Source organism: Choristoneura fumiferana, chromosome 30, assembly GCF_025370935.1.
Source record: "Choristoneura fumiferana chromosome 30, NRCan_CFum_1, whole genome shotgun sequence".
Taxonomy (NCBI): domain Eukaryota; kingdom Metazoa; phylum Arthropoda; class Insecta; order Lepidoptera; family Tortricidae; genus Choristoneura; species Choristoneura fumiferana.
The window spans coordinates 7,372,809-7,389,243 of NC_133501.1; the positions used below are offsets into that span (position 1 = coordinate 7,372,809).

The 16,435-nt window shown below is 41.1% G+C and overlaps 1 protein-coding gene across 5 annotated transcripts in view; it reads left to right on the forward strand.

The window, feature by feature from the left end:
• LOC141444709 (uncharacterized) overlaps positions 1-16,435 on the forward strand; it is a 31,049-nt gene that overhangs the window by 10,867 nt on the left and 3,747 nt on the right. For all 5 annotated transcript variants that reach the window (XM_074110305.1, XM_074110306.1, XM_074110307.1 and 2 more), the window contains 8 exons: positions 3,429-3,560; positions 5,148-5,909; positions 7,123-7,247; positions 9,111-9,315; positions 11,154-11,372; positions 12,807-12,959; positions 14,864-14,965; positions 15,591-15,689. In XM_074110305.1, coding sequence (XP_073966406.1) covers positions 3,429-3,560; positions 5,148-5,909; positions 7,123-7,247; positions 9,111-9,315; positions 11,154-11,372; positions 12,807-12,959; positions 14,864-14,965; positions 15,591-15,689 — 1,797 coding nt within the window. The remainder of the gene's footprint in view (positions 1-3,428; positions 3,561-5,147; positions 5,910-7,122; positions 7,248-9,110; positions 9,316-11,153; positions 11,373-12,806; positions 12,960-14,863; positions 14,966-15,590; positions 15,690-16,435) is intronic.

Below are 16,435 nucleotides of genomic sequence, written 5' to 3' on the forward strand. Positions count from 1 at the left end.
ACGTCTAAACCGACTTAAATGAGCGCCTGAAGCCTATACTTTTATAAAATTCCCAAAAGTGCAAGGTCCGCCCGGATTGCTACCCACATCTTGCGCTAATCCTGCCGTGAAGCAACAGTGCTTGCACTTTGAGGTATCCCATCTTAGGCCTCTAGGTTGGCAACGCATCTGCAATACCCTGGTGTTTGCAGATGGTTATGGGCGGTGGTGATCTCTTACCATCAGGAGACCCAGTTGCTCGTTTGCCATCCAGTCGAAAAAAAAAAGTTGGGGCGCCGTGGAAATCTCGCCCAGGGCGCTGGAAGTGCTAAAACCGGCACTGGAATTGCTGAACCGATTTAGATGAAATTCGGTATACAGATAGTTTGAGACCCGGGGAAGGACACAAGATAGTTTTTATCTCGGAAAATTGCATAGTTCCCGCGTGATAGCGATAAACGAATACTACGTAGACGGAGTCGCGGGCAACAGCTACTATTATAATAATAATAATAATAAATTCATTGATATCGGGCAACTTGGCCCATACAATAAATACCTTACAGACTAATATCATCATCATCATCATCATCCCAGCCTATCGCTCCACTGCTGGGCACAGGCCTCCTCTGTTTACAAGAGGGCTTGGGCCGTAGTTCCCACGCGGGCCAGTGCGGATTGGGAACTTCACACGCACCATTGAATCGCTTCGCAGGTTTGTGCAGGTGCTCACGATGTTTCCTTCACCGCAAAGCTCGTGGTAAATTCTTATATAATTCCGCACATGAATTTCGAAAACTCAGAGGTGCAAGCCGGGGTTTGAACCCACGACCTCTGCTTGAGAGGCGATAGGTCAAACCACTAGGCCACCACGGCGGCACAGACTAACATATGTACGTATTTATAATCAAAAATATTTAAAAATTTTGCTAAATATTTGCATGCCTAGTTCTGGGTGAAGGGTGTTGAACTTACATATTCAACGTTACCATTATCGAAAATAAAACTGAAATATAGATGCACAGAAAAAACCAGAAAAATAAGACCAGCACTGGGAATCGAAACCAGGTCCTCGGTATTCCGTACCGCGTGCTATACCGCTACACCGCTGCTGGTCAACGGTACAGACACGAATTTCCCCTATGCACCTCATATCTCAGCTTGTTTGTTTCTTATTTAGCCACTTAAGCAGTGACGCTAGCGACATCTATGCCGTAGCCCTCATCGAGAAACTTTCGGCACTCCATTGGAACCAACCGCTCACCCGGACAAGAGATGTCGTTACTTATTTATTTAAGCAATCAAATTCAAATTTTCAATTTAGGTTTTACGGGATGACGGGATGAAAAATTTGGAATTGAAATAAAAAATACAAAAATATTCAAATAAAAACAATCTTAAGTTACCATTATCCTTTTAATAATATTATTAACTAGCTGTTGCCCGCGGCTTCGCCCCGTTGTAGTTTTTCTGTATTTCTTCCATAAAAACCTTCTCCTGGCAGTAACGAACACAACATAAAAGAATTAGCGAAATCGGTGCAGCCGTTCCCGAGGTGTACTTAGCAACACATTTTACGATTCATTTTTATTTATAGAGAAGATAAGCCTTGGGGGAGGCCTATGTCCAGCAGTGGACGTCTTTCGGCTGACATGATGATGATCATGATTAATAATAGTAGGATAAGATCTATATGCTACTTGTGTTGCAGCCGCTAACAAGGAACCAAGTATTAATAGGAGAGAGTGTTTTGCCGAAGAGTCGTGCGGGGAACCGAGTGACGAGCTGGTCGCTTGTCGCGCGTGCCCCGGCGGACGGCCGGCTGTACGCCATAAGCGGAGCGGGTTGGAGGACACGCTCGCGGCTCTCACTGGGCAGCGGTAAGTTGTCTTCTTTATAATTTTTTTTTATTCGATTTATGGCAAACGAGCAAGTGAGTCTCCGCCCATAAACATCTGCAACACCTAAGATGGGATACCTAAAGTGCCAGTGATTTCACCGGCTGTCTTACTCTCCACTCTGAAACAATGGGGGTTGTGACGCTTCACGCTGTGTTTCGACCAGAGTGTGAAGATGTTTTGCGACTTGCGAGGAATGTGCTTTTCATGAAACCAGTGGAAATGTTTCGTTAAAGGTAAAACAAAAAATATTGACTACTGTCAAGAGGGCGCTATTGTTCTTATTTATATGGCAATAGTTCAGTATAGTCGGAGTAATGACATCTTGACTTTTCTACAAGTTTACCTGTTAGCTCGATGTTAATTTGGAAGGTTTTGCAGTGAAATAGTTTCATTTCCCAAACGTTTTTTTTCAGTAGTTTATTATAAACATTATTTACAATGATCCGTTGTTGACTATAATCGTTTTGGCCATTTTTTGTTATTGTTCAAAGAGAACCGCCGCAGTGACACTGACAATCATTAAATTATTGCCAGTGTAAGAAATAGTTCCAATTAAATTCCGCAACATAATAACGAATAGTCATATATTTTGGTCGGCTTTACCTAGCCTCGCTGCGCTCCGCTGTTTACACCAGAGCGGTGCTCTGCGAGGGTAGGTTAGGTTAAGTTCTGGGCGGAATAGGAGCTCCGCGTCGACCCTGTCACGTGATAGTTCACACATAGGATATTCGATACTTTGTACTTTCGATATTTTATCTTTTCGATGTCACTTTTGCAGATAATTAAATTTTTGATATATTTGACGTAGGTTATCTTACCATTCGACAATTTAAACTTTCGTTATTTCAATTTTCGATATTTCTATACAGTCGAAATTTTTATTTTAGATATTAAAATATGTAACCAAAATAAATAATATCTAGTGGAAACAGAGCCTTAGTTGGATGCCAGTAAGTACAGTCAACAAAAGGTACAGCTAACAAAAAAAGCTTGTACAAAAAGTAAATTTTCAAAAGAAGGATTGAAAAAACTTTCTTCAGTGTCTTTTTTGTATTAGCTTAGCTTTGTAGTTACAGAACAGATAAAAACAATAATAGGAAACGTACACACTTAAGTAAAAATAAGATAAAATGCGACAATCCGTAGCAAAAGGGTCCTTATAGCAGGCTGCCGATAAGGACCCTTTTGCTACGGATTGTCACAAATAATATTAATTGCCAACTGAGTACGGAGTAGACCAGTTTACAAGCTTTTATTTAACTTGCAATGTATGTTATGTATCTATGTACTAGTATGTATGTGCCCGTGAAATCTCGCAAGTTGAATTTGACTCACTTCCCGTGGTTGACTTGAAATTTGGCATACTTATGTAAATTTGGTGACAATACAATAATCAGGCAGTGACACCTGGTGACCGGCATCGACTTGAAATTTGGTACGGATGTAGTATGACCATGCACGTACAGTCGGCAAAAAGGCTTGTATTAAAAATGAAATTTTTAGCAAAAAAACTTTTGGGGATTTTGACTTTTTTAATCTATTTTACAGTTGCCAGCGGATGACAGTTTCCCGCGCCACCTGTGCGTGTTCTGCATGGCGAGACTGTCAAAGTGCGCAACCTTCCGAGACAGCTGTCGCCGGAGCACAGTGCTGCTAAGGACCCTATTAGAGAAGGGGACGGTAGGTTGATTGATAACAGACTTTATCTACGCGCATATCATAAGTCCTCTACACCGTGTTATTTTTGATAGGTATCCGTTAATTTTAAGGGGGCAATCTACAGGTCAAATGAAGTCAATTTCTTTAAGACACTAGTGGCCTGACTTTTACTGTTTAAAAGATAATCAAGTTAAGATAATTAATTATTAGCAGTAAAATAGCGTAAAGGTCCTTAATTTATGATTTTTTTCAAAGTCCATTAAGCACTTGTCCCACCGCCGACGATGAGCGAGAAGCGAGCAGAGCGAGTAACTAGAAACGAGTGGGCGAGCAGTGAAAAGCGAGTGTTCGAGCACGACGGGCGATTACTCGCTCCACTCGCTCGAGCCGGGGCGCCGCCAAGCTAACAGCGCTGAGCGAGTATCGCTGAGCTAGTTTATAGCTCAGCGAGTTTTATAGCTCTTGTCGCTGCGACAAATGATGTAAAGCGAGTTCTCGCCGGCAGTGTGAACCGCCAGCGATCAGCTATTAATATATATGTCTCTTTTACTCACACAGGATCTTATAACTTTTGTTCGTTTCTTGAGCGAGTAAATAGTTGATAGCCAATCGTTCCCTCGCCGGCGGTGAGACAACTGCCTTAGTAATCCTTGTTTAATTCACACCATATTTACAACAGAAAGATAAATATGTGGATTGATGCCTCTCTTATGTGTTACGTCAATGTCACTGGTCAGGTTTGTGTTTATTTTACAATGAGGGCTATCGTTTTTTGTCTCACTAGATGGCGCACTGTTGCGTGAGGTTTTTAAGTATGGCTTTCAAAGTCTGTTATTACGAGCGTGAAAACAAAGTTTAGATTAAAATCATATTTAATACACCTTAAAACCGTACCATAAAAATATCGAGCATGCCGCAGTGTTGCATAGTCCAGTTTTATTCGGAAAAAAGGGAGCATAAAGGTTTCCGAAAGACAAAACTGTCTCAAAACACCGACATTCATTGCCCCGGAACGCATATTTGCCATAATTAATTTCAGATATTGCAAAATATTCACAAAATTATTCTAATTATAAATAAACCCGCGTAGCTCACCCAAAAACTATGAGATTTGACATTTCGGAGACCTCACGCTACACTAGCGCCTCTAGCGGCGAATTCATACGCGATAGCCCTCATTAACTATGAATGTGAAGCTTTTATATCCAAGAAAAAAAAAGATTTTGTTTTCGAATAAAAAATAAAAAAATTAATCAAAAATGTCAGAACACGCTTCTACGCCATTAACAATAGAGTCGTGTTCAGATATTTTTGATCAAATTTTTGCTCACAAGTTTGTTTACTCAACTATACATGTACAGTCAAGGGCAAAGATAACGACACGGCCAAAGTTACAAAAACATGTATACACGACTTTATGCACTTAACATTAAGGCCGTGTATAGATATTTTTGTAACTTTGGCCGTGTCGATATCTTTGCCCTTGACTGTACTTTGCTCACCCGCGTCATGATGTTGCATAGACAAAGCTATCTTAAGGTCGCGGGTGAGCAAAGTAATTGTTTAGTCACACAGTTATTGACCTATATTGACACAATTTTGTTTCAGTTAAAAATGAATGATGTTAAAGCTATCGACAGAAATTCGCACGAACTGACGTACAACTTAGCTTGCAATAAAGTATTCGAATTCAGTACTGACCCATTGTTGCCGGTTTCGCCTGAAATAAAAACTGAAAATGACGAAGGACCACATGAAGTAACAGCTTTTGTGGACGTAGAATGCAAGGGAAGGAAGGATTCTATAAAGAATGATGTCGATCCGCATTCTTTTGAAGTACCAATAGAGAAGCATGAAGTAACTGAAGTTAAATTAGTTAAATTGAAAACAGAAAATAGTAATGCTCATTCAGAAGCAGCTGATTATATGGATACAGAAGTTAAAAATGATACTAGTGATTATGACACAGATTCATCAGAGGAAACACTCGCTGCGGTTAAAAGAGGTAAAAGAAAAAGAGTCAAAGCTGAAAAAGAGAATACGGGTAAAAATTCCAAGAAATGTAAAAGTAAAAGTGGTAAAAGTAAAATATCTAAAGTAACTAAAGCAGTCGACGATGTTGGTGATAAAGCTGTTGAAGCACCGAAAAAAACGAGAAGACTCAGGAAAACTGTTGGAGTTAAAACAGACACAGAAACGGCTTTTGAGAAGAAGTTTAATTGTAAAACTAAGCTTTTGAGCAAAGAGGAACAGAAACAGGAGGTTGAAGAGAGAAAGAGGAACAACAAGTCGGCGTATAGCTGCGAGCTGTGCGGGAAGGGGTTCAAGAAGGAGAACACTTTGATGACACACAAGAGCTACCATGACCCGGTGAGTCAAGTTTGTGTGTCTGTCTGTGTGTGTGTGCGTACGTGCGTGTTTCATTATGTTATTGTGGACAATAATGCTTCTGTTTCATAAGAGCTTTTTTACAACTTTTTTTTTTAAATCTCAAATTTTAGATTTCTTTCATTATTATTTCGTATTGAGTTATTTCTAACATTGATTTTAAGTTTTTTTTTTTTAATATCGATATTACTGCACTGGTGTAAAGGCTGACAGAATTATAAACAACCTCGCCATATTGTGGAAAACCAATAGAACTAATTTCTTGCACTGGTAACACTAAATTCAAATGTCATCTGTCTATTGCTGTCAAAGTTTAACGTTGTTTGCGCGTCGTATTTTAGAGTGTTATTTTGTGTTTTTGTGCGTTAAAATGCATAAAAGTATTTGCCATAAAAAAGTTTGAAGGATTAGAAAATAAATCTAATTAACAGAGAAAAATATCAGATTTTTAAGTAGCATCAATTAATTTAAAAAACATGAAACAGTTTTCTTTACCGCCAAATTACGACAGCCCGGTCGGTTGCGGGTTGTTCCATAGTCCAGAATAAAAAACATTAAAAAAGAATTTATGTGCCTTTGACTTGATCGTTTTGACAGGTGACAACCCTTTAACGGGCCGAGTAATACTGACATGGAAATACCGACCCTGTTTTTCATAGGAACTGACATAAGCTCGATAAAAAGAAAGAAAGAAAGAAAGAAAGGTGCTCCATAAGTACCATCTAAAACTAAGACTAAAACTAGCACTAAAACTATGTTACTTGGTGACACGGCAGGATACCAAAAAAGGTCTCCACTCAGCATGTGTTGCCGCACATTATGTGCAGTAGCGCTGGCTTTCTGTGGAGCCCAAAAAAAAAAGGTTCCAAGCGTTTCCAAAATTTTCATCCATTCCCCATTCTGGAGTAATACAAAAAAATTATTTGTCAAACATAGGTTAAAATAGTTGGTACACTGATCATAGATTTGTATCACTATGCTGCGCCCGAGGGCATACAAATATAAATGTCCTGTAGGTAGGCACATTCAGTCATGCAGTAAACTAAATAAAGTCTAAAAAGTTGCAGAACTATCACGCATATACTCCTCCATTGAATAGTAGGCCTTACCCGCCAAAAAGTTAAAAAGTTGTTTTTTAAAATCGCGAATATCTATGTATATAGTCGAGTATAGTTTCAAAGTGTGTTGTTGTCAGAGCTTGCCGGCGGAGTGCGACGTGTGCCGTCTCCGGTTCAGGTCGCGGCGAAGCCTGCTGAAACACCAGGACTGTCACCGAGCCACCTTCACCTGCAACGAGTGCGGCAACGTCAGCCGGAACAGGTAATAATCGGCTCAGGCCTGAAATATCCATTTTCCTAAAATGTATTTTTCGCAAAATGTCTGCTTTTCAGAATGTCAACACGTCTTTTGCATAATGTCAGCGTCTCAAAATGTCAGCTATTTAAAATTGCCTGTCTCCAAGAATGACAGTTTTTGTATATATGTTCGCTTTTCAGAATGCGCTTATTCTCAAAATGTCTGCAACCTCAAATATCCGCTTTCGTATAACGTTGGCATTCCAGAAAAGTCTTATTCCCAAAATGTCTCCAATCATGGTCTTCAAATTTCATCTAAACGTCATTAATGTTGTCTTGAATGCCAGTAATTTTATTATGATTGGTTATTTGGAGTCTTTTTGTATTTTTTATTTCAACTCCAAATTTGTTACTTTTACGGGTATTTGTTACTTTTTTCGGGGAAAAATTCGTGTCTAAATTCCTGTCCAGCGGTGGTGTAGGGGTTATAGCACGCAGCACGGATTGCTGAGGACCTGGGTTCGATTCCCAGCGCTGGTCTCTTTTTCTGGTTTTTCTGTGCATCCATGTCTCAGTTTGTATTTTCAGTAATTTTATATTAGGTATAGATATTTATGTTATCAAAGAGTAAGTATGCAAGCAATTAAACCTTTTACATTTCAAAATTTGATTTGAAAATAAGCATACATTATGGGAAAACAAACATAACAAGACTAAAGCCTATTTAAAAAGTGAACATAACGGGAAAGCAGAAATTAAGGTAATGCTAATATTATAGTAATGTAAACATTATGAAAAGACGACTTCCTTAGATTGTACACATTTTAAATAGCAGACATTTTGAGAAAGCTGACAAAATAGAAGTTTTAACATTGTGAAAACGCAGACGTTTTGAGAATTGTACATTTTAGGAAAACAGACATTTCAGGCCTGAGCCTAATAATCTTTCTTTCTTTCTTTCTAATCTTCCCAGCCAGGAATTTTCATCCTAGGGCAAATACAATCTAGGGCTCTTCAAGGCTATACTTCGTTGTTTTGACATTAGAAAGAAGGTAAGCGATCTATACATCTTTTTATTGAGAAACACTTTTGAAAAATAAGTCAGCAAATATGTAACATAAGCCGTGGTGGCCTAGTGGTTTGAGCTATCGCCTCGCAAGCAGAGGGCCGTGGGTTCAAACCCCGGCTCGCACCTCTGAGTTTTTCCAAATTCATGTGCGGAATTACATTTGAAATTTACCACGAGCTTTACATCTTGAGGAAACCTGCACAAACCTGCGAAGCGATTCAATGGTGCGTGCAAAGTTCCCAATCCGCACTGGGCCCGCGTGGGAACTATGGCCCATTGTTCTGAGAGGCCTGTGCCCAGCAGTGGGACGTATAGGCTGGGATGTTGATGATGATGGAATATGTAACAATTTAGCAAGGACATACGACCATTTACATTCTTTTGGTATCATAAGTAAAAGTTACTGTTTTTTAAAAAACGTGTTTCAATAAAAAGACTCTTGAAGATTGTTTACCCTTTTTCTAATGCTAAAAAAAACGAAGTATAGAATAGGCTGTTGCTGAACTAGTGAGATACGGCTTTTGCCTCATCTGCACATTACATCAGGCGAGATTGAGATAAGGGGTCAGTGTAGGGGGGTTAGTGAAATGAATTAAAACGAATTAAAATGAAATTAATGAAACAAACGGAATGGAATATTAGGCGTGGCTGCTCTCAGGCTGGAGCTTCGATTCTACAAAGCCACACTGACTGAGGCTTCCTGCGAGACTTGCCTTTCTTCTGCATCATTGCAATTATCCCAGCCTATATACGTTCCACTTCTGGGCACAGGCCTCCTCTCTGTATGTGAATTGCAATTATAATCTCCACTTATTCCAGATCGCACGCGAAAGACCACTGCCTCATGCACAAGGGAACGACGTACACGTGCCCGTACTGCCAGATAGTGTACAACCACCAGACCTCCTACTATAACCACATCAGGGTACAGCATCCCGGGGAGAACGAGGCTTGTGACGAGTGCGGGGAGACCTTCGCCGCGGGGCGGGGGATGATGCTGCATAAAGCGTTGACGCACAAACAGGTGGGTGGACAGACGAGAAACTTGATCTGCCTGTAACAGTGACTACACCGACAGTTGAACATTGACTACACTGACAGTGAAACAGTGACGACACTGACAGTGAAACAGTGGCTACATTGACAGTGAAACAATGACGAAACTGACAGTGAAACAGTGACTACACTGACAGTGAAACAGTGACTACAGTGACAGTGAAACAATAACGACACTGACAGTGAAACAGTGACTACTGTGACAGTGAAACAATAACGGCACTGACAGTGAAACAGTGACTACAGTGACAGTGAAACAATAACGACACTGACAGTGGAACAGTGACTACAGTGACAGTAAAACAATAACGACACTGACAGTGAAACAGTGACTACAGTGACAGTAAAACAATAACGACACTGACAGTGGAACAGTGACTACAGTGACAGTAAACAATAACGACACTGACAGTGAAACAGTGACTACAGTGACAGTGAAACAATAACGACACTGACAGTGAAACAGTGACTACTGTGACAGTGAAACAATAACGACACTGACAGTGAAACAGTGACTACTGTGACAGTGAAACAATAACGACACTGACAGTGAAACAGTGACTACAGTGACAGTAAAACAATAACGACACTGACAGTGGAACAGTGACTACAGTGACAGTGAAACAATAACGACACTGACAGTGAAACAGTGACTACTGTGACAGTGAAACAATAACGACACTGACAGTGAAACAGTGACTACAGTGACAGTAAAACAATAACGACACTGACAGTGGAACAGTGACTACAGTGACAGTGAAACAATAACGACACTGACAGTGAAACAGTGACTACTGTGACAGTGAAACAATAACGGCACTGACAGTGAAACAGTGACTACAGTGACAGTGAAACAATAACGACACTGACAGTGAAACAGTGACTACTGTGACAGTGAAACAATGATGACACTGACAGTGAAACAGTGACTACAGTGACAGTAAAACAATAACGACACTGACAGTGGAACAGTGACTACAGTGACAGTGAAACAATAACGACACTGACAGTGAAACAGTGACTACTGTGACAGTGAAACAATAACGACACTGACAGTGAAACAGTGACTACAGTGACAGTGAAACAATAACGACACTGACAGTGAAACAGTGACTACAGTGACAGTGAAACAATAACGGCACTGACAGTGAAACAGTGACTACAGTGACAGTGAAACAATAACGACACTGACAGTGAAACAGTGACTACTGTGACAGTGAAACAATAACGACACTGACAGTGAAACAGTGACTACAGTGACAGTGAAACAATAACGACACTGACAGTGAAACAGTGACTACTGTGACAGTGAAACAATAACGGCACTGACAGTGAAACAGTGACTACAGTGACAGTGAAACAATAACGACACTGACAGTGAAACAGTGACTACAGTGACAGTGAAACAATAACGACACTGACAGTGAAACAGTGACTACTGTGACAGTGAAACAATGACGACACTGACAGTGAAACAGTGGCTACATTGACAGTGAAACAATGACGAAACTGACAGTGAAACAGTGACTACACTGACAGTGAAACAGTGACTACAGTGACAGTGAAACAATAACGACACTGACAGTGAAACAGTGACTACAGTGACAGTTAAACAGGGATGACACTTTATTTTTTTGTAACCTTTTTGTACAATAAAGAGTATAAACAAACAAACAGTGAAACAGTGACTAAGGTAGCTCGTGAATTTACCTCGTATCTCATTTCCATTTCTGACATTATTAATTCTGTAAGGAACACACTTCTTTAGCTTGTCAGACCGTTAAAAACAAAAACAATTTCTTACAGAATGTCAAACCAAACGTAGACACCAAATGTAAAGACTGTGATGTTAAGTTTTCGAGCGGCGAAGCGTTGCAAAGGCACTTGGAGCTGAGCGCGGGCGCGGGCGTGCCGCATGCGGCGCTGTGGCCGTGTGCCGCATGCGGCGACAGCTGCGGCAGCGACACCGCGCTCAAACACCACACGGCAGAACAACACCCGCCAGAACAGCGTTATTGCCAAGAGGTGAATATTCAAAGATATACTAGTGCAGAAACTCCCAGTTTTTTAGTCCTATCTCGAAGCCAGATTTGGTAGCTGGTTACGAAACGGGAATCCTTTAGTCCCGTCTTGAAGCCAGATTTGGTAGCTAGCTTCGAAATGGCTTATTCCCGATTCGAAGCTGGTTACGAAACGGGAATCCTTTAGTCCCGTCTTGAAGCCAGATTTGGTAGCTAGCTTCGAAATGATATATTCCCGATTCGAAGCTGGTTACGAAACGGGAATCCTTTAGTCCCGTCTTGGAGCCAGATTTGGTAGCTAGCTTCGAAATGATATATTCCCGATTCGAAGCTGGTTACGAAACGGGAATCCTTTAGTCCCGCCTTGAAGCCAGATTTGGTAGCTAGCTTCGAAATGGCTTATTCCCGATTCGAAGCTGGTTACGAAACGGGAATCCTTTAGTCCCGTCTTGAAGCCAGATTTGGTAGCTAGCTTCGAAATGGCTTATTCCCGATTCGAAGCTGGTTACGAAACGGGAATCCTTTAGTCCCGTCTTGAAGCCAGATTTGGTAGCTAGCTTCGAAATGGCTTATTCCCGATTCGAAGCTGGTTACGAAACGGGAATCCTTTAGTCCCGTCTTGAAGCCAGATTTGGTAGCTAGCTTCGAAATGGGAAAAATATTTCTGATTTTCGGGCCGCAAAGCCTTTGAACCCATTCCTCAAATTTATTTCTACAAGCTTTTATTTCGTTACATGCCCTGTTTGTCGTTATTGTTGGGTCAAATTTCGCAAATTCAATTTGTACATTTTGATAGAATGGACTTGAAATTTGGTAACATTCATCATTTGGTAATATATCGTGGTGGCCTAGTGGTTTGACCTATCGCCTCTCAAGCAGAGGGTCGTGGGTTCGAACCCCGGCTCGCACCTCTGAGTTTTTCCAAATTCATGTGCGGAATTACATTTGAAATTTACCACGAGCTTTGCGGTGAAGGAAAACATCGTGAGGAAACCTGCACAAACCTGCGAAGCGATTCAATGGTTCGTGCGAAGTTCCCAATCCGCACTGGGCCCGCGTGGGAACTATGGTCCAAGCCCTCTTGTTCTGAGAGGAGGCCTAGCAGTGGGACGTATATAGGCTGGGATGATGATTTTTATTCTAATCATGAATAAACCCGCGTATTTCACCCAAAAACAGTGACGTTTGACATTTCGGAGACCTCACGCTGCACTAGCGCCTCTAGCGGCGAATTCATACGCGATAGCCCTCATTGTTTTCCCAATGGGTGACATGGAAATACCGGCCCTGATTTGTGTGTACATGCCCATACAAACTGACAGGAGCTTCTATGGGCGTGTACACGAAAAACAGGGCCGGTATTTCCATGTCGGTATTATCCCGGCCGGGAAAGAGTGTCACCTTACCGAATGTGGTTCCCACTGTGACTGGTCCTTAGTGCAACAAGACGTTCAGCAACGCGGCGTCGTTCGCGCTGCACGTGGACCGCAAGCACCGCAACCAGCGCGCGGTGGAGGCGCCCTTCCGCCCGCGGCCCGGCATCGGCCGCGTGCGGTCCACCGTATGCGAGATCTGCGGGAAAGTCTACCAGGTGGGCACTTGGGCAGTGGGCACAAAGGGGGGCACAAATACTTACATTATGATTGGTTTTTTGGAGTCTTTTAGTATTTTATCTACACCCATATAGTAAACCCCTAAGGCACTTGTCTCACCGCCAGCGAGGAAACGATTTTCTATCGACTATTTTCTCGCTCAAGAAACGAACAAAAGATATAAGATCCTGTGTGAGTAAAAGAGACATATATTAATAGTTGATCGCTGGCTGTTCACACTGTCGGCGAGAACTCGCTCTTACATCTTTTGTCGCAGCGACAAGAGCTATAAAACTCGCTGAGCTATAGATACTCGCTCAGCGATGTCAGCTTGGCGGCCGCCCCGCACTAGCGAGTCGAGTGGAGCGAGTAATCGCCCGTCGCACGCGGACACTCGCTTACAGCCGAGCGACAAAACTACACTCGCTTCTCGCTGCTCGCCCACTCGTTTCTAGTTACCCGCTCTACTCGCTTTTCGCTCATCGTCGGCGGTGGGACAAGTGCCTAATCGTGCGTTCAAAAACCATAGGTAATGACCAGCATTACGACATTGGAGTCTATTATGAACACGGCTGTATCGTAATGGTCATTACGATACAGATTTCTTAGACTGATGACATTTCATACATCATTACAGCACGGGGGCAGCAGCAGGTCGTCGCGGGCGCAGCTCGTGGGGCAGACATACCTACCTAGTTCTCGTTAATGCAGGTCATTCTCAATGGTTCGCGGAACACATGATAGAGGATTTAATATATGGATATAGATAAAATATTGTATGAAACTGCACGTAATTAGGCCTTAAAACACTCATGTGACCCTATTATTACCACACTCGTGTTTCAAGGACCCCTATTACGATACAGTTGCATAAAATACTATTTTATTTCAACTCCAAATTTGTTACTTTTACGGGTATCCCGTGAAACCATATCGAAAATACAAACTGAGACATGGATGCACAGAAAAACCAGAAAAAGAGACCAGGACAGGGAATCGAACCCAGGTCCTCAGCAATCCGTGCTGCGTGCTATTACCCCTACACCACTGCTGGACAGGAATCTAGACACATTACCCTCTCCAATTAATTCTCTCCAGTAAAGGGTGTAGCCGGGTAAGCATAGACAAACTGCCTTTAGCGAAAAAAATATTTTCCTTTTACCGGCTCTTAATATATAGAGCTTTCACCAAAAATTAAGCCTTTGAGGCTGTACTTCAAGTTTAAAAAAAATCTTAAAAAAATAATACTTAGATTTTGCAAAAAGAGCATAAAACGAGCCATTTTACCCAAGACGTTTATATAGCAACCCGAGCTGGTACGGCGAGGGTGGATGACACGTCGAGGGGAAAATGGGTTTAATGTTCGAGTTTTACACTCTGCTTTTCACTCAGATTGCGAAGAAATGAAATAGCAACAGTGGAAACAATTATTCACTTTCTATGTATCTTTTTTTTATGCATTATTATATAATTCCATTTTTTTATATTTTGATTGATTTTTAGTTTTATATAAACTAAAAAATATGTAGAAACTTTTGGCACCTGATTACCTTGGTCTTAGACGAAGATTTTATTTTATGCACTAGAGCATAAACAGTCATTTTATGTCGCCTAGATACAGCATAAACACGTGCTTTACGAGCTTGACAAATTAAAAAGCATTTTATTTTATTTTAGCTAAACTACTAATCCGATTTCTTTGTTTTGGTTACTTCGTATACATAAGGTCGCTTTCTGAAAAAAATATGATACAGTTACGAAATTAACATATTTTATTTAAAATTTTATATCGTTCAAAATGTTTTTCGTTTAAAAAAAAACGTGATTAGCAGTGTGAATAGACCGAATTTGTATTTTCTATATTCTGCACTTCCGCTGAAGTATAATAATGTTTTGTCGGCAGAACCTGACGATGCTACAGTACCACATGAACGGTCACCTGTCCGTGAAGCCGTTCCAGTGCCCGCACTGCCCCAAAGCCTTCACCCACCAGAGCAACCATAGGGTACGACCATTTATTTTAACCTTATCCTATTTTTAACCTTAATCGCAGCATTCATATGTCTTTTAGATGTCCGTAGGATGCCGAAGGATATGGTGCCAAATATATTTTTTGAATATAGCTCTATCGTTATTATTGATGTTGTAGTATCGTGTTTAAGTAGGTCATGATCCGCCATAGCCACAAACTAGTGTCGCCCCCTGCGCAGTATTTTACGTAATATTACTATACTAATATTCCATATTGCGTGTTCCTTTTTTTTAAAATCTTTTATTATTATGGAACTTTGATCAAACGATAATGAACATGTCAGTTCCCAAAGGCCTTAACTATAAAAACACCACAACAGCCATACGATTTAAATGAGTAACAACTCGTGCCAAGAGGGACTGACGTGTCCTCCAAACCATACCACCGGATCCCCTGCCACAGGGTGGCAAACCTGCGCACGGATTCTCTTACACAGAACTCGAAACAAATGTCTACCACAAATCTGTCTACTCACTTATCTAAAAATCCGTATACAAATCTAGCAGCCTGCGACCAAGGCTCCGACAAACAAAACCATTCTACTTTGCCACCTTATTGAATTATTACGCCCTTGATAATACTTGTGTTTTTGTTGTAGCTACATATGCGGGTGCACACAGGCGAGCGGCCCTACCAGTGTGAGCAATGCCCACTAGCCTTCTCCAGGCGGGGCAACTTCACAAAACACATGAAAAACGTGAGCAGATTACAATATAATCCTATTTATGTCCATGTCTATATCCTAGTCTATATCCATCTATATAGTATAGTCTATATCCATCTCCATACCGAATTTGATTCAAAATTTGATTAGCAAGTATTAGTAGGGATTACTTAGTTTAATATGGATTAGTAAATTAGGAAAAATAATTAGGGTTAGTAGGGATTGGAAAGGATTAACAATGATGGTACGGATTAGCAAGGAGACAGGATTAGCAAGGATGTACGAATTAATAAGGATGGCACGGATTAGTGTGGATTAGCAAGGATGGTACGGATTAGCAGAATTAATGAGAATTAGCAAGGATTACTGGGATTAGTTACCATTAGTAAGGATGGTAGGGTTTGGAAAGGATTAGCAATGATGGTACGGATTATAAATGATTAGTGGAGATTAGCAAGGATGGTAGGGAAGAGCAGGATTAGAAGGTATTAGCAAGGATTAGAAGGTATTAGCAAGGATTAGTGGGGATTAGCAAGGATGGTAGGGATTAGCAGGGATAGCAATGATTAGTGGGGATTAGTAAGAATGGTAGGGATTAGCAAGGATTAGTGGGGTTTAGCAAGGATGGTAGGGATTACCAGGGATGGTAGGGATTAGCAAGGATTAATGTTATTAGTAACGATTAGTAAGGATGGTAGGGATTTGAAAGGATTAGCAATAATGGTACGGATTAGCAAGGAGAGAGGATTAGCAAGGATGTACGAATTAATAAGGATGGC